At 35.6% G+C, this 26,302-nt stretch overlaps 1 protein-coding gene across 1 annotated transcript in view; it reads right to left on the bottom strand.

Moving 5' to 3' along the window:
• Window positions 1-26,302, bottom strand: part of NEK11 (NIMA related kinase 11) — a 91,993-nt gene that overhangs the window by 8,095 nt on the left and 57,596 nt on the right. Inside the window, exons 13-15 of the mRNA XM_088150895.1 lie at window positions 22,253-22,389; window positions 18,168-18,228; window positions 10,603-10,699 (exon numbers count right to left, since the gene is read on the bottom strand). Coding sequence (XP_088007021.1) covers window positions 10,603-10,699; window positions 18,168-18,228; window positions 22,253-22,389 — 295 coding nt within the window. The remainder of the gene's footprint in view (window positions 1-10,602; window positions 10,700-18,167; window positions 18,229-22,252; window positions 22,390-26,302) is intronic.

Here is a 26,302-nt window from a genome sequence, read left to right as displayed (position 1 = left end):
CCTTGTTCATCATAGCTGGAGATCTTGATGTAAAAGATACAATAGGTCTGAACATGAATTCAGTCAACATGCTCAGTTGTTCACGTTCATGAGGAAACAGACTAAATGATCTTACTTACATTCTTTGGACAATGCTATCATCAGAAATGATTAGAACTTAGTTGCTCATCAAAATTCATCTACTTGTGTACAGCTGATTGGCAGCAATCCAGTAGTTTCTCCCTTGCTAAACAAGCAAAAACCTAGATGGGTGACTGCTTGCGAGCCCTGCCACGTGTCTGCTAAATATATCACATTTCCCCTTTTTTAGAGAGCCAATGGGGTGCAGTAGTTAGGTGGACTGGAACTGGTGAGACCAGGTCCTAGACCACCCTCAGTCATGGAAGCTCACTCTGGGCCAGTCTTTCTCAGCTCAGCCTATCTTGCAGGGTTGTTGTTGTGGGGAAAAAATGGAAGGTGTGAGTCCTTTGTATGCTGCTTTGAGCTCTCATAGAAAAGGTGGGATACAAATCAAATCAAAAAATCTATTCAGTTTTTCACCATTTATAACTTGCAACTGTCTGTCAGATACAACTAACTTGGTCTTCAGAACATTACTTTTCAGTTCCATACTCACCATTATCATCTTTATTACGGTCACAGACCAGAATTGCAAATAAAAAAATAAAAATACATAAAAATACATTGAAATGCATTAAAAATACATTAAATGAAGTGAACAGAACATGATAATATATTTACAGATTGGTGGGATCATCAGTGGGCAGTCAAAGTCTGCCTAATTTTGTAGACGGTATCACAAAATTTAGCTACGTTCAGGGAAACTAAATCATTCTGATCAGATAGCAACAATTGGACGTAAAAAAGATCAGAATTCCCTGGATATTTGATCAGATGAGGAGTTATTAAATGGGTTCATGAGTCCTTATAGAAAATACAGTATAACAGGACATGTGCTATAGTTTCAATAGCCCCTTGACCACAGGGGCACAAGTTCCATACTCCTTGTTGTATCATATACTCTAAGGGCAAATCAGCCAACAATGTGGCACGCATGCATACGAAAGTACACACAGATTCATATCCCCAGCAAACACAACTCTAATGTCACCCCAGCACATCATAACCAATTATCCAAAACTATATTAAGCAACTGAGAAGTCATCATGCATCATTGGCTTACTCTCTGCTCAAAGTTGGATCATTTGCTAAGCAATAAGTGCAGGATATTTGTAAATATAATCATAAATGTAAATTAAAATAAATGATTAGGAAGTATAATCAGCTTGTAAAATGAAAGAAAAACAGGAGCAATATTTTGTTATACTCCACAACTTTACAAACCAAACACAATATTAAGAGCTCCTCCACACAACACTGGCTCAGTTGTAGAACTCAACTGATCTTAGAGGTTCTGCTTTTGACTTGGTAAATCCTTGTGTGAAACTGCTTAAAGGTTATAAACAAGTGAAATATTGCAAAAAATATTCACATCTTGTACTTAACAAATCTTCTGAGAATAAATCTTTAACACTATTTGAAAACTTGTGTTTTTATGTATATTAATATACATTGTTTCTTGTGTGGGTAACACTGCAGATAGCTTGTTGAAACAGGCAGTATTTAGGAATATATTACTTTCTTAAGAACATTTTAATCAAGCAATGCAGTTGATTTAATTCTAGAAGGACTAAAAGCTTAAATGAATTCAACACAATTCCAAAGGAAAACTGCTAATATTACTAACAATTGTCCCCATTATCTGCAAATCTTTCCTGAAATAACGCTAATGTTATCAATTATCTATGTCTGCAGATTAACCGTCTCCACAGAGAAATATTTGTAGATTAGTCAGTAGTAATCCAGGCAGGTGTCTCAATAGTCTAAAGTCCACAAGTTTGGGTAATGGTGCTGTAGATTGCTGATTTGAAAATACATTTCCTGTTTCATTCACCAATATATGTATTATGTATTGTTTAATATATGAATTATATAAAGCTGCTCTCACTGACTAGTGTGAGTTGTGAGGTGTATATTACATATGGCAGCAAATCTGTCTCTTCATCTTCCCTGCCTCCATGTAGTAGGCTTTGTCATGAAGAGGATGGTTGCTGTAAGGTTTACCCCGTTCGTCTAGAGAAACTCTCATGACACGTGTGTTCAACAAAGAAGTTTACTCAAGCGTAACATACGTAATTACAGACATAGTCAGGACTGGCTTGGCACATCTTGCAATACAATTTATAGTCCCCCTGTTCCCATGCTTTGCTCCATTGCTATGTTACAAATCACCCACAGTAATTCCCCCCTTCGCCGAAATGGCAGATTCAGTTCAGTTCTTTTGTCTTTGATTGCTTTACCCCGCTGGCGTGGCCGTGCCTTCGTTAGTTCTTTCTGTTGCGTGCAAAGCCAGGGTTTTCCTAATCACGCGCTGATCGCTTTGCCACTAGCTGCCGCTCAACCCTTTGTCTGCGGCGCCCAAGGCTAACTGGTGCCAATACAAAACATCAACCCTGCGGTTTTAGTTAAGCGGTCCCAGCTGGCCCATTAATCAGTTCGTGGTTTTTCCACTTCCCCTTTTTCCTTTGCTTGAGCTCGGGCGGTGGAACTGACTCAGCGCGGCTGGGCAAGTCCCTAGCCGTGCCGCGCCGGCTGAATCTGACAGTTGCCACCAACTCAGATTAGTTCTAACAGGTGGAGATGGCCATTGACAATTGTTCCACATTCCTTCAGATATTAAGATAAAAATACCTGATGCAGGGAATTGTCAAAAACAGGATGATGATCTAGAAATGCTATTAAAGGCTTTAGAAATTATATATGTATATATGACCAATAAAAGTAAAATATTATACAGGTGATCCTTGATTTTTCTGAGATCTTGTTTCTACAATTTTGCATATAAATTATATAAAGCTGCCCAAAGATCTCCCTGACTAGCATGAGTTATGAGGTACTACATATGGCAGCAAATCTGCCTTTTTATCTTCCCTGCCTCCATGTAGACGACTTTGGTAATTTATGATTGGTAATTGGAGTCCAGACTGGGAAATTCTCAGCATTTTAGACCAAGCCAAATCCAAACATGCAAGAGAATTCTTGGAAGCTTGGTATTCAGACAAGGCAGCAGTTAACAGACACATAGAGAGAAACAGCATCTACATACTATTCAAAAGAGACAAAAGACCAGAAGATCGCCTCACCAGCATTCAATCGCCAGCAATCATCTCCAGCAATCATCACCCAGATAAACAAAGATCACCACCAGGCACACAATCAAGCAGTCAACATACGCTAATCAATGAGCTACCAGAAGAGCAAAACAGAACCCCCATCCCCACCAGCACTGGCAAGGCAGGCCACAGCAGATAAATAGAGAGCAAATCCTCATCCCATTTTAGCACTGAAGATGTTACCTGGCCGGGTAATGAAACGTTTGCAAGAAAAGAACCAAGCTCAGAGAACCCCAAGGACTCCAGAGTCCAGACTGGATATACATGTAAAGATTTTGACATGTCTGTAGTTCTGGCTTTTTTTGGTTACTTTTTGCATATGCAAAAAAGCAGATGGGTTTTTGTGTAAGGTACAATTTTAAGGTTAGGTAATCTGAGCAATGTGTCTGTATTTGTTTCTCCTTGCTGAGCTATGATGGATCTCCCTGAGTCAGTCCAAATGTGAATCATGGTTTCCTTGCACCAGCTAGTCTTATTCAGAGGGACTTGCTCAGATGGTGATAGAGGGAGTTGTTCTTCTCTGCCCCATTGCTCAGGCAGCCTGCTTTGTTCTGCCCAGCTCTTTCAAACATTTGGTGGAGGGGCCTCTCCATCATCTTACCGGCTGCTAGTGCTGGCTGCAGGTCACAGATGGCTCACTGCAATCATTGTGATGGCATATGTAGGAGAAGCAAATACATGACCTTTATGGTCCATATCCTAATATCTCCAGTTCCCATAAACTCAAGTTCCTGTTATTGAAGGTTTCACTACCCATAGTTTCAGACTGGAACCGAACTGTTGCTAATAACGATGACCACTTGTAGCTCTCTTTAGCAGTTCTTGATATTATGAAATCTACTACTATCAAGACGCAAAAGACATGTAAGGGTTTGTTTGGAGAACTGACTTCTTTTAATGTGATTACTAGGAAGATTTTTTGCACAGAATTACTTGCTAAAGAATGTCCTCTGCAATCAGTGCTAAAATCATCTCTGAGTTTAACACAAACAAAACTTTGCTATATTGGAGTTATTCAGAAAATCTTAAATGTAATCAATAAACACGCAATGTATATATGTGTCTCTTTCATTTAAGGATTTTATTTTCAAGTTTGGGTTTCTATGATTGCAGACTTAAACTCTCACATCATCTATGAACACAACAACAAAATATGAGGGTTTCCCCCCCCCCCCTTGATTATCAGTGAAATTTAAAGATATGTGCTTTTCAGCCAATTACATTCATATGTTCTTTTTTCTGATTTTTTTTTTAATGGTATATTAGATGCTCTCAGAGACTGCATGCACAAAGTCATCTCTATATCTTATGAATCTTAAGCAATGGTGGTATGGGGGCAGAACAAAAGCATAGCTAAATGCCTTTCTTGTGCTATTCTAAAAGACAATTTTACTTACACTCAGCAGGTAATGATGGGACCTTCTGTGTGATCCTGGCATGCTGCTGAGTGGAAGACACTGCAGGCTGAATGAGAGGCATTCACTGCTGTGCTGCAAGATTTTAATTTCCTTAAATGTTGTTCCATGAAAGCTTTTCCCATTTTCCCCCTCTACATTTTTATTTGAATTTTTAAATTGCACTATAAAGTTCACCATCATTAGACTCTAACTTCTTATGTGTATTCTTCGGTCTCTTTGTAAAATGACATGACACGTTATGTATAGCACCATTTTCCTTCCTTTTGTGCTTGTTTTTCTTTTGGCTCCATCAGTGATAGAGAAGATACAAATGCTGAGCCTAATATGGATGTCTTCTGATACTCTATACTCAAGCTTACAAGAAAGTCCAAATTGTTACAAAGTTACAATGGGCCCAAGAGTAAAGGGGCAAATCACAAAACTGTTGCTTCTAGAGGCAGGATCCTGTTGATTAGCAATAAGGTAATTACAATAAGAGGAAGGTGGCAATGGCAAACCACTTCTGAAAAACTTTGTCAAGAAAACTGCAGGGACTTATCCAGGTAGTCTCCGAGAATTGGATACGATTGACGAGATTAATTTTTTTTAAAAAATTACAATAAGATCTAAGATCTATACATTACCTCCAAACAATAAGTATACTAGCAGTTTTGCTAAATACTGTATACAAACATACAGGTAGTCCTCATTTACCAACAGTAACTGGGACTGGGAACTCTGTCATTAAGTGATGTGGTTGTAAGTTGATAAACCACATGACCATTCCAGCAGTCCTGGTTACCGTTGTTAAGTGAGAATCACACGGGTTGTTAAGCGAGGACCTCACATGACCATGATTTCCTTTTTTTTTAAATAGTAATTTTATTAAAAATTGCAACAATAAAAACTAATACAATCTAAAAAATTTTTAACCTTGATCAAATAAACCAACTTTATATTCCTTCCTTTTATTTCTAACAATCTTGATCTTTTGTCCCTTCAAATAATGTCCTAGAACTTGATTTCTTTTCATTTTTTCTTTGCCCCTTCTCACAAAATTCTTCAAAGCTTTAGTAAGTCTCTTTTGTAAATCCAATACAGGAAAATTATCCAGATCACTCTCTTGGTTTGTTATTTGTATATCTCTTTTAATTATTAAGACATCAGCTGATTTCTTTTGTATGTCCAGTATAACATCTTTTTCCACGTCATTCTTGTAGCCTGTTATTTTTAAATCCACTTTCAAATTAGTCTCAATCTTGTCAAGTAAAATTTGTTCCTGTTCCATAACGTATTTTAAACATAGTCTATTATAGAGGCAGGTGCTCTTAAAATTAACTTCTGGGCCCATTTTCAAAAATATCCTTCAATATGTCAAATGTTAAAATATTTTGCTTCATTCTGTATTGTAAGTTGAGTTTGAGTGTTCTTCTCCTTTAATTATAATCTTTAGTTCCTTCTAGTTCCCTCTAGTGTCCAATTTTTAAAGTCTTATTTTTTTTTTAAGAATTTAAAACAAAAGTATTTTCCCATAGGAAGGATTCTTTATAATTAATTTCAAAATCTTATTTCAAATTTATCTGGACCGTTAGTCCATTTGTAACTTTCTAAAATCAAAGTTTTAACCCTTTTTTGCTGTTTATTCCCCCTCTCAATGTTTTAAGTCCTTAAACTTGTATTTAAAACTTCTTTCGCTAAGAATTGAAGGAAACTCACCCAGTGCTGTCTAACTTGTCAATTCAAAGGTTCCTAATAGCTGAAAAGCAGTTAACAAGCAATTTCCAAAAGTGATTAGAAAAGGAAGTATGCGAACCCAATGTCCTTTCAAAGGTGCCGAGCACAGTTTGAGCAAGATGGCTATTCCCTTGTCTCCCAGAGCTCTAAACCTGCCAGAGACTGTTGTCTTGTGGTCTCCTCATGAGGAGGAGCTATATGGAGCAGTTGTGGGTGATATCAAGTCCTTTCCTTGTCCAGAGAGGAATTATAAAGAGCCGGTCTACTCGCTGGCTCTTCATTCCACCGCAGTTGTTGGCTCCGCTTTTCACAGAGTCGTCTTTAGTGTGCCATTTCTTCCCTGGAAGTCAAACATGGCCACAACTTCTGACTCAACTTCCCCACTAACTTTGCTTGTGGGAAGCCGGCAGGGAAGGTCACAAATTGCGATCACATGACTGTGGGATACTGTGTCGGCTGTAAGTACAAGGTCAGTACTGTCCAGCGCCATCATAAATTCAAATGGTCACTGAACAAGTGGTCGTTAAACAAGGACCACATGTAGTCACTAATTTAGTTAGATATAGGAGACCTGGAATGCAATTTTATATAGGGTTATTTAGGAGAAGAGTTCATTAATTCCCATTTAATGCACAGAACCATGTAAATCCTACATGAGTCATATATTTTGGTATTCGATTCATTCAATTGATTTTTTAAAAATAATTTGCAAAAAGAATGAAAACCTGCAATTTTTTTTTACTAATACAATTTGTCACATAAACTTCCCTAAAATACATTTTGTAAATAAATTATCCCAATTTGTACACATTTTTCTATAATATACTGCATTCATCCATACTTCTATATACTCTTTTTCATAAATAGTTCACAGATATAGAGGACCATATGTATGACTGTCATGTATGGATGACAATATTGGTGAATCATGTCATTCTGCTCTAAAAAAAACACTTTCTCTTATATCTTTCTTTCAACTAGTAGACTAACTTAGTTCTAACAATTGGATTATCAGGAGTTCCCAAAATGGGAAAAAATGATATATTACTTTATGATTTTCATATTTTTAAACCCAGATGAATGTCATATTTTGCTTAAATCTTTTAAAACAGTATTTTTATGTTTTTAACTTAAAACTACAACAATAAAACCTTTTTTTCCAAAACAAGTGAATACAGTTCAGTCAATTCAAGCCAACTATATATAAGAAACTAAATAACACTAGCTAATAAACTAAGGTTAAAAAATAAATAAATAAAAACTGGAAAAAGAAAAAGAAAACAAACAATAACATTTTATATATTTTTCTATAACTGATTAATAATACACTTTAAGCAAGTTACTGAAGCATAATTTTTAAACAACTTGAACCCTGATCACATGAAATCATACTGTGCAATCCTTGCTATTGATAAAGAGCAAATTCAAAGGCTGAGTGTTAATACATTTCATTATGCCAATTCTTTGAGTTCAGTATGTACATGTCTTTCCAAGAATTCATTATCACCTTTCTTTGCTACAGTTTGATATATCCCAAACCCTTTCTAAATGGCCAAGTTCCAAATTTTGTAAATATAATTTAAGAACATTATCAACACATTAACATCTTCAAATTTTAACTTCCTCCCAAGGATCTGATTCACCATAGTAATATATCTAACTAATGACCTACCAATGACTAAAGCATATGGTGAAATGTTACTTGAAATGTATTACATCTGCAACATAAAAAAGACAATAGCCAACTTTTTCATCCAGAATTGAAAATAATTGTTTTGTTTAATTAACTAATTTTTAGGTAATAAGAAACATAATTATAATTTCTTAAAATCTGATATCATTGGTTTTATATGAAGGTTATTCCAATACTTTATTCCAAATTTCTTATATTATCCACATTTAATTTTGTATAATAAATGTAATTGTTGATAATATTGGATAGCTGGTTTACTCTCTATGAAAACTTTCTCCAATACATTTAAAACTACCAGAGCTTCAGAGGCTGCTAAAGCATATGACCGGAACAAGGAACATAACACAAACTGTAGTTTAACTGTATATATTAGCATTCAGCTGTTTTTGGTAAGTTATATGCTTTTTGCAATCTTTCAAAGTTTTTCAAGTATCATTAATTATCTGATTAAAAATAACTATCCCATTTTCACCCATGTTTTCCAAAAAATATTTTTTCTGCTATTATAAAGTCTGCCATTTTTAAAATCAGGTGCTCATGAGAACTATAGTCAAATTTAAATTTCTTATCCAGTAATGTCCAAATATTCAACTCTAATAGGGACCAAGTACTTACCAGGATTTTAAGGGTGCCAAATAATAATTCTTCTTTTGGGCCTAGTATGCATTCAATTCATTTTCATTCAATACATTACTAAATTAACAAATAGGCCCAATTTTATAATAATGAAAATAAGAAAATAAGTCTCTATTATCATATGAAATCTGAAGCTTTAAAAAGATATCCTTAGGGTTTGACCACTTCATAAGAAATAAACCATTAACATAAATTTGTTTAAAATACTTGAGTGAAATCAACATAACCAAGGCTGCTAGTGTATGTATTCAGCTTGAAGCCTTATTCATTTTCACTAAATTTATTCTTCCCCACAGACTCATAGGTATTTTCATTCACCTCTTAATTATTGGATACATCATCCCTGTCCACCAAACTGTTTCTTCAATGGTGCAGAATAGAGGAGGATCACCTGGAGGGTCACCTACTTGTCCTATAGAGTCCTATTCTGCTCTTAATATATACATAAAAGGTTTAAAGCTGGAATAGCCAAAGGCTACTCCCTGTCCATGCTAATTACCCACAGTGTTGTTTCTAGTGATTTTGGAAAGTTCTGGTCCTTTTGATATAGAGATATGGATACAGACTATGTAGATTGTTGATTTTTTGTCCTGCGTGTTTGCTCTGATCTTAATATAGGGATTGACTAAACTGGACATTATCCGCAGTAATTTTCCAATATTACTATTCTCATTTATGCATTTTATACAGCTTGAAATACCCATGTTGACTTTAATAAGAGATTTGCCTTGGAATGATTACTTCCAAATATTTAACAGAATCTGAAAAATAAACAAATTCTATTTTTTACTTATATTTATAGATCTTATATCAACTGGAAAAATACTAGATTTGTTCCAATGTACTGTATATCTACAATACTTATCTTATTATTGTACCATTTCGATAAATATGGGTGAAGAATTTTGATCATCATTAAAAAGGCCCAAGAGATCATTGCCATAGAGCAATAACATGTTCTACCGGAAAACACTGGATGTCATGTGATTGTATCATTTGCTTCTCTAATATATCTAATATATATATCAATGTCTGGATAGCCATGTCTGGCGTTTGCAGGCCAGATATGGAGCCTCTATAATTAAGACTCTACAAACTTAAAAAATGTTTTAGAAAAAATTATTTGGACCTAGCACATGCACAGCATCTCTTCGCTCCTTGTTAAAGTAGTCCAGTTTTTTTTTGGGGGGGGGGGTGGTTTGGCTTCTGATCAGCCTGAAAATAATGCCACTGATTTAAGGAATCTACCCATTCAAGTTAATGTGACTTTTGAGGTAGTGGCACCTTTTTTTCAGGGTCACGCAAAAGCCTGAAAAAGTTGGGCTGTTTTTGTGAATAGCAGAGTCACACTTTGCTTGTGCTCATGCAAAGTTTGAAGTTCTTTTGAATCCGTTTTGAAACACACACAGCTCTACAACCAGTCTATACCAGTATAGTGAAAAATCTTCCGCTTGGTGACACCATCTCTGAAAGTCAAGAATTAAACTTAGCTGGAGCAAGACATTGATTATTTCAGGCAGCTTTGAAATCTTGACTATATTGCAAAGAGATTTTTGCTTCAATTGCTTCATTATAAAAAGCCCTTTAAATAAAATGAAAAATAAAGGTCAAAGAGAGCACATTACTGGAAAAAGCAAAGGTTAGAAATGAAAATCTAGAAAAGAATTATTGAATTTGCACCCAGGTAATATGAGCTAATATTAAGTTTTGAGAATGAAAAATGTTCAACTTCAGAATAATGATACATACTAGAATATAATAACCTCACCATTAAATGAACTTACTGAAATCTGGGATTTATTCTGTTGTATATTATTTTGGGGTTTGCTCCATTGTCATGCAAAACAAAAACAAAAGTAAATGCTTCAACATCTTTGGCTACTGCTAGCATTTAAATAAGATGACTTACTCCTTCATATGTCTCAGCTTGCTTGTCGCCATGGTATTGTTGAGAGCTTTCAATCCCACAGGTCCCAATGGAGTCACTTCAGTGAAACTTCCAGTTCCTACAAATTAATGCACAATCTAATTCAGCTCGCTGTTATAGGCATTCTGCAGATCCAAAACATTATGCAAGGACAAACAAAAAGTAAGCAGCAATTCACCTTTGTCATCTGGAAATGCTGTATTAATGAAAGGTAATTAGGTTATTAAATGCACATTAAGACAACTTGGTTTAACAAGTCTATGAAACACAACAATTATTTTGGGTGGGACGGTATATCCCCAAACAGCAACGTTTTATAAAAGAGGCTTCTGTGCCTCTCCAACAAATACATAAATAAATCAATTTGTATACACACCATTTCCTTCAGCAGATATTTATGGAAACAAGTTGTTGTTGTCATTGTTGTTATTACCACTGCTACTCTCTTTTCTTTCAACAAATAACACAGTCTTTACACTGGGTATATTCTGATTATTCTAACCAAGAGCCTAGGAATCATGGAGGTATTGTCATAGTATGTAGGAAGTTCCAAGCAAGATGTTTTTTGTCAATTATTACTCAGTAGTAGGAATAGACTGCATGCAACGGATGACACAATTTGCCAGAGCCGTATGTCAGATAGTGGGCAGTGATATTATACTACTTGATATTTGTAAAGTACTGGGCATCTAAATTACAAAAGCTTCAATCCTATGTCTCATGGGCCAAAGGACTCCTTAAATTTCTTTTATACTCCTGAACATCTGTCAGCAATAGCTTCGTTTGTACCAGTAGACCATATGAAGCTGATGAACCATGCTTAACTTAATAAGGTACTGTATTTATCTGAAAAGATAAGCCCCAATTTAAGATGATTCCCCCTGTCCCAAAAGTGATACCCCCCCAAACAACACCAATAAAACAAAACATTATCATAGTCTCAACAAACCTTCCCAGGCTAATTATCTGGGAGGAGGGAAGGGACTTCCCTTGGATAAGTACACCATTTCATACTATCCAAGTAATCCCATGCTGCTGCTATGTGGCAATCATAGGACAGTCATGTTTCTAAAGGACATACTTGTGCCTTAAGTTATAATCAACGTAGGAATAGAAGAAAAATTAATTGCACTAGATCTACCATGCCTAGGGTGCAGAAATCCAAACAACCACTAGATGGGACCAAGGAGATACAGAAAACTCTAACCCTGGTGGTCATCTAGATTTTTGCAGCCTACATCTGGTAGCGCTTAATTGTGTATCTAATCAGACTTTATTAAGAATATTTAATCGTGCTTATGAAATAAGCTCATAGTTGCTCTGGCCCCAACTCTACACAGGCAGTAGTTGATGATTTGACAGAAGTAACATTTTGTGACGTTACTTGAGATATGTTTTGTAGACTCTGAGGAAGTAGATAGGACATTCTATAGCATGAACTCATCCATTTGTGGGCTAGGTCCATGGCACTCCAAGCTCCTTAAAGAAGCCAAGGGTAATATGAGTGATTCAATTTGGGAAGTGATAAAGTGACCGGATAATGTCTGCCTACCATCCTTAAAAGAGGTGAAGGATTGCCCTCTCCCGTAAAGGCCATCTTTTGATCCAACTGTATTGAACAACTACCATCCAGTTTCCAATTTCAGCAGCAATCCCGGGTACTGGGGAGGAGGCTGCAAGTGGGATGCCAGTTATCTACCTCCACTCTAAGAAGGCTTTTAAAAGTTAAACCATGATGCAAAATTAACCTTATGTTACTTGAGCTAAAAAGAGCTCCCAAAGGACTAATTATTACTTCTAGACCAGATCTTTGTCCTTCTATCATTAAAATATCCACAATTTTTAATATGAGTCATCTTTCTTGGTTTTTCTGGGAAGTTGGGCTAAATAACATATGTTGTTTTGCCCTTCATGTTGATGTTTACCTTTAAAAAATCTTGTTCAGAAAGATACAACAATATCTCCTTCTCTGGTAAGGCATGACCTTAAACATGGTGTTTTGTCAAAGGAAGGTTTTTAGATGACAGTGGACAGATTATGAAGCTAAATGGCAAAAGCCAGTTTATTCGATTTGATTTTAAAACATTTGATTTTCATAGTTTCAATGTTAATTTAATTAAACTGAATGCAATTAAAATATATGTAGTACTACTGCCTCATGGAAGGTAGCTGAGATAGTGCTTTGAACTGTGAGGATTGTAGATATTCTGAAAATCTAAAATCTAGCTAGCTAGCATTGTTGACTATGCTGTGGAAGATGATGGACTTCAAAGTGAAATTACCTAGAAGAGATTTTTATATGGCTAAGATTATTCATTCCCCATGACATAAATCCTACCTCACTAGCATCCATGTATACAGACATGGAAGAGAAAGTGACAGAAAAAGAAGAGTGTACAATAGTAGGAAATATATTAAAGTGGCCTCATTGTTTCAAATGCTACAAGATAGGGTTCTTAGGAAGCATTCACAAATTGCATGTTCTGTACTACTTTCTTGATATAACTCAGGGGTATAGTTCATATAATTACTCCCCACATATTTAGGAACTTTCCCCATCTGTCACATTAAAAACTATATTTTGGCGGCAGCTTCTGGAGAAGCAAAGGAAGCTGTATCCAAAGTTTTCATTTTTGACTTGTAGCCCTGGACCTTAAGTTGCATTCCATTGTCCAAAAAATGGGAAATCACAAGAAATATAGAATAATAATTAATCCCAGCTACATAAAAGCAGAACTGCCAATCCCATTTTCTTATAAATTAAAAGGATGCCTATTAACATTTGAGATCCTTTTGGAAAGGCTTCATGGTCCATACCCAAGGCTTTGGGAGACTAGAGTTGTATATTCCCATGATAAATGTTTTATATCCACATGATGCTACTGCATTGGTGGTATATTAAAGCTGCATTTAAAGCAAGTCTTCCCTAAACGATGCTCCATAAATGTTCTGGGATTACAATTCCCATAAGTGCCAGTCAGAATGATCCAAAATATATATACATCCCAATCCATCTGGACAGCACCACATTGGATAAGGCTGTTTTCTGGCCCTACCAGAAATTAGAAGTGTGAACTTTTCCTCTTTGAAGAAAATCCCTGCATAATAGTTAACAATTCAAAAGCCATTTCATTGATTTAAAGGGAGAGTACAAATCTATCTGTCTGATTAGCATAGATTTCTCCTTAAAGGTTGTGTGGGAAACAATGACATTTTCCTCTCCATCTTCAATGTTTCATCAGCAAGTTGAATGCCAAAAATAATGTTCACTAATATTTTCCAACTGACTTATGTAAATGCATACTTAAATTTACATTCACTAAACATACATGACAATAAAAATGATACCCATTACAGATTGCCTACATGTCTGGATGTAGAATGACTTTTGAAACCATTTGAATAATAAACTATAGTACGGATTTGATGCAATTTATATCTAATGGTTCCACAACTTGAGAGAGAAGACAAAGCACTATTATTTGGCCATTCTTTATAACTAAATGGTTTTATACCGCAATTTGATATCAGCCAATATTTCATGAATATTAACATTTACAGTATTAATGTTAATGAACTGAAAGAACTTGTAGCACATTACCAAACACAGTCTGTGAGCACTATTCAGATCTCTCAGGCATCAAATAAAACATTATTTTCAGTTAAAGAGCTTTCTTGAAATTTTTTAACTTAATTCAATTATTATTTATAACTGGAGAGAGGGTTTATATGAATAGAAATGGGTGAGTGTTTAATACTAGAAACTATTTAGGCCAACTTTAGCACCATAACAATGTAGGACTTAAATTCTCAAACTATAAATTTAACATGTCTTATGCCTCATAAGTATACAAGCTGCTGGGGTGTACTAAATTTGTACTAATTAGGAATATAATATTATAAAAGTAAGATATCAACTTAGTGACTTGGTTGGAGTCTTAGCTGGAGTTGACGGGATCTCAAAAACAGAGAGGTGAGAAATTTACTAAACCAAAGATCTATGAATCAGCATATGGAAAGGTGGAAGGAAGGATGGGAAGGTGGAGAGACGTCTAATGAATGCTGCTAGAGTAACCTAGATTTGATTTCCTTTTCTTTCATCTTTCATCTTTAATTTCTTTGCTCACTACTTCTTACCTTTTTCCTGCACTTTGCAAAATACTAATTGCCTTGAAATAGAGTAGTGTAATGGGTATGAGGGTAGATCTACATAGAAATTATTGGTGTGTCTGAGGGATAATATAGGATAATGTGATTTTTCTTCTCTGAAAGGTAGAAGATCTCATAGAAATGAAAAGGAATTATTGCCTACTTGGAACTATGGTTTTTCCAGTAGTCATCTGTGAATTCATGCATTTATTTATTTATGGGTTCTATGTTAAATAATACTGATGTCACATGACACCAAAATGAGGATGGAGAGCTAGTTGTGTCGCTTCATAGGTGACCACATTGATAGGTAGGTAGCCAGTTTATTACTTGGATAAGTCAGAGGAAAAGTTAAATTAAAATAATATCCTTTCCCAAATAAAAGACACAATCTTCAGAAGGAATGAAATATCCAGCTGCAAAACTTTCTTACTCTAATGCATTCCAAAAAAAGACGTATCTGTGTGCAATTCTCACAGCTCACTAGCATACCCTACTGATAACTACCTAGAATACAGATTTCCAAGAAGCAAGATGCAGTACAACTAAAATCATGGGCACAAATAACTTTATGTAAGGACTGAGAACAGAGGTAGTTTGATTAAAAATCTTTTAAAAAGCTCCCTTGCAGGGATGCATTCAGATGCCTCCTTTTGAAATAGATGTACCTCCTGCTGCACTGTTGGGAGAGGTAGACTAGGCAGACCAGAACCCAAGATTTTACAAGAGACCTCAGCCATCAAACTAATGTTCTCCCCAAGTAGATTCTCCCCTCTCTCCATTCACCCATCCCCAACAGATGAGTTAGGTAAGCAAAGTAAAACAAAGAGTCCGTGAGTGGCTCAAACTCATCCAGTTAGCTTTACAGCTGAACAGGAGAGCTGATGCTGGGTCTCTTCCCCACCTTAAGCAGGAAATGGCTAGGTACTGGACTCAGGCTCATATACTGGCACAAATAATTAAAAGGAGATTGCTAATAAATCTTCCTGTTTTTATCACAGGCCTGTCTTTGCTTGGCTCCTAATGATGGCATTTACATTTTCCATGCTTAAAGATCTCTAAGTTCTTAACTTATTTAAAGAAGTGGCCAATGTAATTGTTTGTGTTAAATGGCTCTAAGTATCTTTTTCACCTTTTTCACTTTGTGTTGGAATTTTTTTTTTTTTTAAATTCTCACTGGCTTGTGAGCATATTAAGGACAAAAAAGAACCTAACACATTTTTCATTATCACTTTTAACAGAAGAAAAAAGAAAGGCGAAAACAAAAATAATTACAGATGGATTTCTAGAAAAAATCCCAGGGAACCGGAGACATACTTAGATGGCTCCATTGCTGAGTTAACTATCCTTATTCTCTCTTGCCTAGGAGGGTTTGTATATTTGTTTTTATCATGTTTATTTTTTAATATTTCTTTTTATATTTTTATACTAACTGTTTATGTATGTGTTGTTTTTACTGGATTGTTGTAAGCCACCCAGAGTTGCTTTTCTGTGAGATGGGCGGCTATGCAAATTTGATAAATAAATAAATAAAAATAAAATACAACCAGAGAGCAAATTAATCCTGGAATTATAATGATTCTTGTTCAACAGAAAGTGCCATCGAAATATTTAAGATTGAGTTGAAAGTCTAATTATTTTTAAGATAGGCTTCAACTTCACACTGAACAATTTCTTTTTCTTTTTCTTCTCCTGCTTCATAAACGTGCCCTCTATTCCTTCTTATATACTTAGGATAGTGGTGTGCTATAAATGTATAATAGCTGGCTCTGCTGGCTCCATTGCCGCTGCCGCACTGTGCTGTGAGCCAGTAAACTGCTGATCAGCTCTGCTCTCAACCAGCTCGCAAAATTCCAGAAAATTTAACAATCAGCTCTTGCAAGCCAGTATGAACTGGTTCCAGCACACTACTGAATTATGGCTACATAAATAAACCATTCTAACAAAAGTATTTACAGCTAAAAGGCTCTTTTACTGTTATATATAAATGCAACTTTAATATTTACAAAATTGAAGGAGTAGAAAAAAAAACTTGATTTCATTCCATTTTTAATCCTGGATAGAAGTGTGCCTGAGCCCCAAGATTTGCTCTGATACCTGGATGAGAAAATGGCATCAGAGAATAGCATGCTGGATAAACCCATGCTTGGCTCAAAATTTATAAGTTATGAATTCATCATGATATGATTTGAAGCCAAATCAATCAAGATACTGTAGCTTCTATGGAAGTAGTTGGGTATATATGAACAACTTTATGTGTGTGTGTGTGTGTGTGTGTATGTGTGTGTGTGCAGTATTGTAATCGAAGACTTCATGTCTAATCTCCACATGCTTATTTGGAGCTCAGAGCATGGATAAAAAGAAGGAATCTGTGTGAAAGTTCTATTCCCAACTTGGGATGCACAAAAAGAGTTTGAGGACAAAGCTCAACAGGTATAATAATTTAAAGTCTTGTCTACTTGTTGATATCCCCAAATACATGGTAGAAGAGGAGCAGAAGGCTGAAAGGACTACACAGAAATGCTAAACACGCCAAGGTTGCATGTGTATTACCACCAAGCATTTCCTTTCTTGCTTCCTGGAACTTTTTTTTTAACATTGGTGATTTTATGGACATGTAAAAGTGTTGAACAGACTGCTTTGTTCAACAGCAGTGCTCTAAAATACAGTACCCTTTGCAAATAGTCTGGTAGATTTCCTGTACCTTCACTGCATCACCGCAGATTAATCTAGAGGCAGTTTCCATTCAATGTCAGGGCGCTCTTAATTAGCCTTATTCTTATTTCCCTTGACTAATATGCCATAAGCATATTATATTACAAAAGAATACCACCATTATAACTGAATAATCCAGCATTTAGGCTGAAATTCTATACACCTTGTTAAAACAAAATCTGATGAACTCAGGGAGTCTTATTCTGAGAATACATGTCTGGCATTGTCCTTTTCATGTATCATTGCCAGCATATGACCCATATAATAATTTAATTCACTGAAGGTACACATAGCTAAAAACAGGCAGAAATTTAGATATTAACACTTTCACATTTAATTTCATGCTGCAGTATCTAGAAATGAATATGTCAGAAGACAGATATATTCCTCGGTTAACGACCATTTGTTCAGTGACCGTTCGAAGTTAGGACAGTGCCTTCTTTTCTTCAACTCTATCAAAAGTAAAGCAAATAGAAAAAGAAAATCCACTATGGATTAAACTTTTAATAAATCTTTCAGTTTGGCTGACTGTTGTGCTCACTTCTGGATCAACCTGAATGACTTCACGTTGCTTTTATATACACAAGACTTCGACTCAGCATTTCCTGCAACAGGCCAAGAACATTCAATTTTCTGTATTGTAATCAAACTTTAATGTTAATTTTTAAAAAATGCTATCTCACCTACAGTATTGGTATTTATGATATTCTCCATGTATCTGACCATTGCTTCAACATCACTGTCCTGTTAACCAAAGAAGAAGAATGTCAGTTAGCTGTTTCAGCATAAACCCTGAATTTGGGAACAATGCCATTTATTACTGCATTATTACAAGTAAGTTACTAAAGTTCAGTAGTGCAAGTTAAGAAACAAATATTAACATAATCAGAAACAGCAGCTAAGGGCTGTTCTTAACTACTCTCAACTGAAGGACATGAGCACAAATACCTAACGTAGGCTGAAGCTGCAAGGTGGGAATCAGAGTTTCCCTAGCTAGACAGGTTATTATGTAAACATATCTCAGCCTCCCTAGACCATCAAAAGACCTCCCCTGTAGGGGCATCTTGTAGCAAGCCAAGATTTTGTCAAAATGACAAAATTTGCATTATGTGGCAAGCTTTGTCACTTACTTACTTGAGTGCAATGTCATGCAATATAAAGTACAAAAGGGGCAGAGTTTTGAATTCCCCCCACCGAGGTCACCCATGCTGCCAAGTATCTGTTAATTCAGAAAAGGAGGAGGAAGAAGCCTAGAACCTAAACCTCAGAACATAGGTATTTAAATTTCTGGTGTCTTTGCACTGGCAATAGGCAATCAACTGTTGTATCTGAGGCATTCTTACCTGCAATAAAGATTCTAATCTAGCAAAATTGTGTCTGGGAGACATTTCTTTCTGACATTCCCTTTTTTTCACCTTACTGTCTGACACTCTGTTTCCCATCTGTCCAGGGAACAGGATACTGGGAAAAAAGCTGGAGTCTGCATTTGAAATAAGGCCAAAGGCCAATTAACGTTAAGTCAGCCTATGATCCTATAACTGTAGGCTGCCCTGCCCTGCCCTGCCCTGTCCTGCCCTGCTTTTAGTGGAAGAATGATTGATTGACTGATTGATTGATTATGTGCCATCAAGTCAGTATAGACTCTTAGTGACCGCATAGTCACATTTAAAACTAAATAAAAATAGATTTGTAACTGGTTTGAGTAGAAGAAATGGAAAAATTTGATTAACTTTTTTAGTGAAGAAGGGCCTCTATATAAAATTATTTAGCAAATAATTTGCAAAACTGTTGGATCCCAAGGGAAATAGGTAACTTGTTATCCTATAGAGGTTTGGCCAAATCAGCATGGTCAATGGCAAGGAATTGTAAAAACTACAATTCAAAATATCCAGAAGATACCATGTTGATCAGAGATTACTATATGCCCCCTCAAATGCCTCAGGAGTCTTTCCTCTGTCCACTTTTTTAATGGCTACATGAAAGTGCTGGGGGAAAGTAATGTGTCAGCACAAAGTTTGGTATCATCAATAGGCTAATAATACCCGATTATACATCTCAGCCCTAGGCCAAACTGGCAATGCAGTGAAGTGTCAGGATCTGCATGGGGAGAAGCAGTCTCAGATTGAAGAGAGTTGGCTTTGGGTCTGTGGGCCTAACAACTCCTGAGAAATACCATCTTTGACTCTGAATGGAGTTGAACTCCCATCTTCAGAGGTGATTTGCAATCTGACGGTCTTCTAGATGCCTAGCTCCTGCTCAATGAGAGGTGGCAGCTATGGCTAGGAGGACTTTTGCACAGTTACACCTTATGCACCAACTGTAGCCTTTGGGAGACCATGCTCACAGTCTTTAATGCTCTGGCCATCTTCCATTTGGATTACTATAATGGGTTCTATGTGGGGCTGCCTTAGGAGAGCATTTGGAAGCTGCAGCTACAGTATATCCAGGTGACCACGCTGCTTTGAGAGTTGCACTAATTGTTGGTTGGCTTTTAGGTATGATTCAAGGTGCTGGTTGTTATCTATAGCCCTGTATAGCTCCAGACCTAGTAATCTGAGGGATTACTTCTCCTCTATTCATCTGCCTGTCTGAGCAGATCAAATAGAGTCAACTCCTTCTAGGTCCCATCTTTATGAGACTGCCATTTGACAGGGCCTTGAAAGTATGCTTTTTTATACCTATCTGCACACTTTTGAACTCCCTCCCCATAGAGATTCAGTCAGCTCTGCCCTTCCTAAGCTTTAGGAAAGCCATTAAGACCTATCTGTTCTGTCTAGCACAGGAAATGGATATGTTATGACTGAAGGTCCGGTTCGGAAGCACATTACTTTTGTATTTCCTGGGTTTTTTTTTTCTTTTTTTGATGTTGTTATTCCTTATGTGTATTTGAAGTTATTCTTTTCTTTGTGATGCCATCTTATTTAATGACTGAGATTGTTAGCCACTCAGAGCCTTTGGAAATGGATAGCATTCAAAGGAAGTAAGTAAGTAAGTAAAGATCTACTGTCCAATCATTTGATCAGCACTGTTTTGTCTCCAACTCAGATTAGTTAAGATAATTTCTCTGCCCCAATATTTCTCCTGGTGTTTATCCACAATCCATTATTCTATCCAGCTCCTATCACTAATTCAGTTCAAAAAAGATCAATGCATTCTAATGTCTTGTTTATGGAAACTGGCTTGAACTCATTTAGCTTTCAATTTATTTTCACACTCAGAGGATGAATCAGAAGCTAGTTAACAGTTAATACATCATCAGTTTCAAGAAGATTAGAATCTTTTGGCTCATCTTATTTTCACCCAGTTCTGAATTTAAAGTGTGATTATGTAAAGAGCAATTTTTATCAATAATTGTAAAAGAAATTAGACCCCTTCATCATCAGTGCTGATGATTTTCAGTTAAGGTTGCTGCATTTTCAATTTAGAAAACTGTAAAACAGCTTATTTTATGGTGAAGAATAGAGATGAAAGAAAACAGGATTAAAAATGCAGAAGTAAGGGAAAAATGATGTTTTATTGATATGGTGCTAAATGTGAATGTACCCAAATATGCTCTCATCTAGCTCATACAGTTTTTTCCAATAATGACAACAATATTTATGTGTGGGCACTAGATGAAAAACAAAAAAGCTTCAGATAGCAGAATCAAATTCTAACACAGGTGTCAATAAAACAGCTTGCATTCCCTGGCAATTTCGAGGAAATATAAAGACATGACAAAACATCACAATGTCCAACTCTGATGGCTGATCCAATAAGCCTTCTGAAGTTCTGAAAAGTAAGTGGATTGTTCAATGTGCAATTAACTTAACTGTAAGATTATTTAATGTGTTTTACGGAATTCACAGGAAAACTTTGGATCCATTGGGGAAAAAACCCACAATGGTTGGATTCACACAGTACACTAAGCTCTAAATCCAGGTTAGCAAAATACAACTGCTGTCTTCACATAACAAATTAATCATACAATGGCATAACACGATGATCTTATTCAAACAGCATGCAAAGACATTGCTTCAGTTTCCACAACAAACTACCCTACCCCATTTTAGCCTAGTCCAGCATACTGTGTGAATCCTGACAATTATTACTAAGGAAAATGATGATTTTGTTTGTAGCATTCATCAGAGTGTTCAAGTGCTTGAATAACGCTGGATGTAGTTCTAACCCTGAGAACATCACACAAATTAATGTTTTGCTTCACTAAATTTGCGGAGCTAGGATGACAATTGCACTCAGATCTAGGTTCAGATTTCAGTTCTACTGTGGTTTATTTTGGTTTAGGTTTGGAAATGATCGAACTGCATTAAGAAAAAGAAGTATTTTGAAAAAAACCAGGAGAAAATATGGTCTAGATTTGTTGGGTTGGACTTGATGGCTTAAATGGCCCCTTCCAACTCTGTGCTTTTATCTATTGGCTGACAAGCTTAATTCTAAAAAATATATATATGAACTTTTCTATTTCAGAAAATTAACACAGCTTGCTTCCTCCAGGAGATATTTTAGGATAAAACAAAAATTATGTCCTCCTAACACTTGCAGATGCACGCACATCCTTTTTCTGAATACATCATCCAGGAATCAGGTGCAGATTAGGTTGTGCGTTAACACAACCTTGTCAGATTCCTGGTTTTTTACTAAAGAGACAAGCAGTGCTCAAACAATCCTGATGGGCTTCTTTTCAAAAAGGAGTAATTTTCACTTTGCGTAACTTCATTGTATAAGTGGTTCTTTTAATTCAGCGGTTATTTGAAGAGTGAATGTATACCTGTGAGTGAGTTTTACACACAGTCTGTGATGCATTCATTTCTTCCTCTTCCTCATCCTCTTCTTCACTTGTTTCTGAGCAGGATTCAAATGCATCATTATAATATTCTTCTGCAGTAAGAGGATCCTCTGGGATCTCTGCACAAAAACAGACCTAATCTGTGAATTACAGTAAACACTCTTTAATAGTTGGTTATAGCCAATTATAGCTTTAGTTAAAGCAATTCAGCTCCCAAAGTCAGGGCATCAATTTCTCTCATTACTCATTGTTCCCAATCTGCATAGAAAACTGTTCTTGAGGGTTGAATTTAGCATGAGAAGCACTAGAGGTAAAAGGAAATCAGCTATCTCAGTTTATGTGACTATAAATGCTTTATGCTGAATCCAGACCCAAATGTCTATCACAATTCTTAAAAAACTGACAAAGGAATTCAAGATATGCATGAGAAATGTATATTTACTTGGTAGAAATATAACCTTGACTTTAACATGAGTCCCTTCACAAAGGAAGATTAGGCAGAAAAAGTCAGTGGGAGACTAGGGGAAAACATGCCTGGGCAAATCTAAAAGGAACTTTCCATTTTGAAGATAAATTACTAGAGTCAAATAAACTTTGTCTTTTAAATACAATATAATATATTTATATTAAATATAAATATATTGAATATATTAAATATAAATATATTAAATATAATATAATGTATTGGAGAAGTTAAGCACAGCCGTTGGCAGAATGTTTTAAAGAACTTATGGCAAAATTTGTGTAGAATACTTTCAGGATCTTTTTTTTTTTTTTTGCATTTTTTAACCAAAGACAAAACCTTAAAGCCATTCCATGATGGATTCCATTAATGGACCAAATACCTTGTGATAGAATATCGAAGATCATGCATAAAGTGCAAAATTAACTATTTAATTTTACATAGGTCACTAGAAGAATTTTAAAAAATGCAGTCTGATTTGTATAGCATTGAAACTTTACTGATTGTTTGATTTTTGAGAAATAAAATTCTCTAGAGGCACAACGTTATGCTTGTGTATTCAGAAGTAGCTCCACTGTGTTCACTAGGGTTTATTCCCAGGAAGTCCAGGCAATTATTCTCATAATCTACCAGTGATCTACCAGTGTACCCAGATTTACCTTTAGCCCATCATTTAAAGCAATGTCATTGGCAAAATAGTTAATACAGGATATAGATTAAACATCATTTCAACACTTGATTATATGTAGATTATACTTGATTAAATTATAAATAGATTATATATAATCTACATAATTACCTATAATTACAACACTTCACAGCAAAATAATGTAATCCCTAATTGTGGAACTCTTTTGGTTGACATTCTCAATGAAACATTGACGAATGTTAAAATTAAAAATTAGCTTGAAAATAGACAATAATATATGCAATTATTGTAATGTAATTTGCTATTTTGGAATTATAATAAACTTGAGGGCTTGTCAGAAGTAACATACTGCAATATATTTATTAGTATAATGAATTATGAGTAGCATAATCAGTGAAGTATATAACAATAACAGAACAGGAAAGTGAGACTGTGAATTTAGGGGACTGGAGCTTGGTGACTGACAAAAGTAAGAAATAAAATTTCTTAAAACTTTGAAAAAAAAAAAAATTAAAACATTGACCTGGCAGAACTCTAAACAGAAAGGTATAAAAGGAAACAAGTATAACTATGAAGTGTTGAAATGATGGATGGAACGAAATGTATATTGCAATTGTATATATATTAAATTTGACCTGCTACAAATCATGTTACTAAATATAAATCTTATAGGATGCCATTATGACATAGTAGGTAGAAAGGCAAATAAAAATATTAATTATTGGAGCATAATATAGTTTTATACTAGAGTGCCTGTCTCTGAAAAGCATTTTTTAAAAAAAAGGAACTGGAGGATTCTTGAAACAGATATGGCTTCCATAAAATTAAGACATCATGATCTTTGCTTTCAATGCTATATTAAAAAAAAGAAAAGAAGACTATCTAATTCACTGTAGATTCTAAATCAAAGGTAGGTAAGTTACAAGTCTTGAGGGATTTCTTCATAGCTTAATAAAAATCTGTTGCAAGGGAGATATTTAGAAATAAAGAATTCTAAGCCCAGGAATGTATTAGAAGAAAATCCATCTTCATTTCACATAGAAATCTACCCAAAACTATTCCAGGCTTTCTTCATTTTACTAGCATTACTGGGGATGAGTGAGGGAGAGAACAATTCAATTACTGCCGTGGTGTTAAACTATTAGGAATCAGAAATGCTTGCTAATGTATTGGAAGCCACATAATGGATCTAGATCTATTTTCTGCCCATTTATGCTGTGAATCTAAGGGGACTAGACATCTTGGTTTTCTTACCTACCCCCTCCACAAACCAAGAAAACACCCCAGTTTCTAGAAGTCAGTCCCAGTCAGCTTGCAGCCACAGTGTAAGCAGTAAATGGCAAGCAGCATGGGAAACTTCCATGCATGAGTAATTAAATAGGGTTACCATATGTCAGTGTTGTCCAAACTTGGCCACTTTAAGATGAGTGGACTTCAACTTCCAGAATTCCCCAGCCAGCCATGCTAGCTGGGGAATTCTGGGAGTTGAAGTCCACTTATCTTAAAGTGGCCAACTTTGGACAACACTGACATATGTTGACTGCAAAAATCCAGATGATCAACAGATAGCAGGAGAGTTAAACACAGCAAATTATGGTAAGAAGTGACAAGGGTGACTCTTGCTTTGCACATAATTTAAAAGTACAGTAGCAAACAGGAAGTGTTTGAAATGACTGAAAATTACTTATTTACTGAAATGCTCTTCTAAATATTAGCTTCTAGTTGTTGTTTTTGCAGTTCCTGCTGCTATAATTTTTTCCCAGGACTCTTGGGTAACTGAGTTATGGATTAACATTAACACATGTATACAATTATACAAACTAACATGTTCTGGTTTTTATTCTTGGAAATCTGGTCACTTTACATGAGCCACATAAGTAGGAATCAAAATAACTGTCAGTGGATTGAATGTTATTGTAGTTTGTTCTATGTGGATGCACTCTGGGTCCTTTCAATTAAACAGTGTTACCTATTAAACCTAGGACGCTAGATTTAGGACGCCTTCTCTGTCGTGGGGCCTGTCCTCTGGAACATCATTCCCCCAGAGATACATATGGCTCCCACCCTGATGGCATTCCTAAAATCTTTGAGGACCTGGCTGATCCCCCAGGCCCTGGAACTAGGGTGAATGTTGAGTCACTGTTGGTTGTTTTTCTTATGTAAGTTTTCCATATATTCATGACGCCCAGAGACACTTGGAGCTGGGGGCCTCTAAATTTAAATAAATAAATAAATAAATAATAAACGAATAAATATTAAAAAAGGAACCCATGCATACATTCTCAGTTGCAGCACAGAAGACATCATGAAGCAAATGTTTAATCAAAATCTAGTACTGTTATTAGGAAACGGCACACATTTGTTTATTTAAGCCTATACTTTGTCCTTGGAACTAATTATACTTGGTAAAAGGTAATTTACTTAGCAGCAATATGGGTATACATACACAAAACAGTAAAATCACTTAAAATTCATCAACTGCGTGTTTGTATATGCATATTTTAATTCAAATACAAATATAGAAACAGGCAATTTATATTGCTATGCACAGATCCGTAGTCCTATTTTGAATGTCCTTCTCTTGTTTACTGTGCTGTTTCAACTGTGAAACAGATATGAATAAACAACTCCCTAAGCAAAATGCAAGAGTACATGGTTTTACATTTTCATCACAAAAACCATTTTGTCAATGTTGAGTGATTTCTGTTGAAAATTAAAAAGATCAGCTCCAGTTTGATGAGCTCAAAAATTAAATTGTTACAGATTTTTAATTTCATTCACTTTTGCTTACTGGAAAAAAAAATTACTTATAATGGGCACAGTGGTGATGCATTTACCCGCCTTATTTCATATCTACTAAAACATAGTTGTGATATGGTCATTCTAAAGATAACAGATTTGCCTCTTGATGTCAAGGGAA

Source organism: Python bivittatus, unplaced genomic scaffold, assembly GCF_059951505.1.
Source record: "Python bivittatus isolate LINGU-HERP-01145 unplaced genomic scaffold, Pbiv_v1 ctg000610_np1212, whole genome shotgun sequence".
NCBI lineage: Eukaryota > Metazoa > Chordata > Lepidosauria > Squamata > Pythonidae > Python > Python bivittatus.
This window is presented reverse-complemented; position numbering and strand designations above follow the sequence as displayed.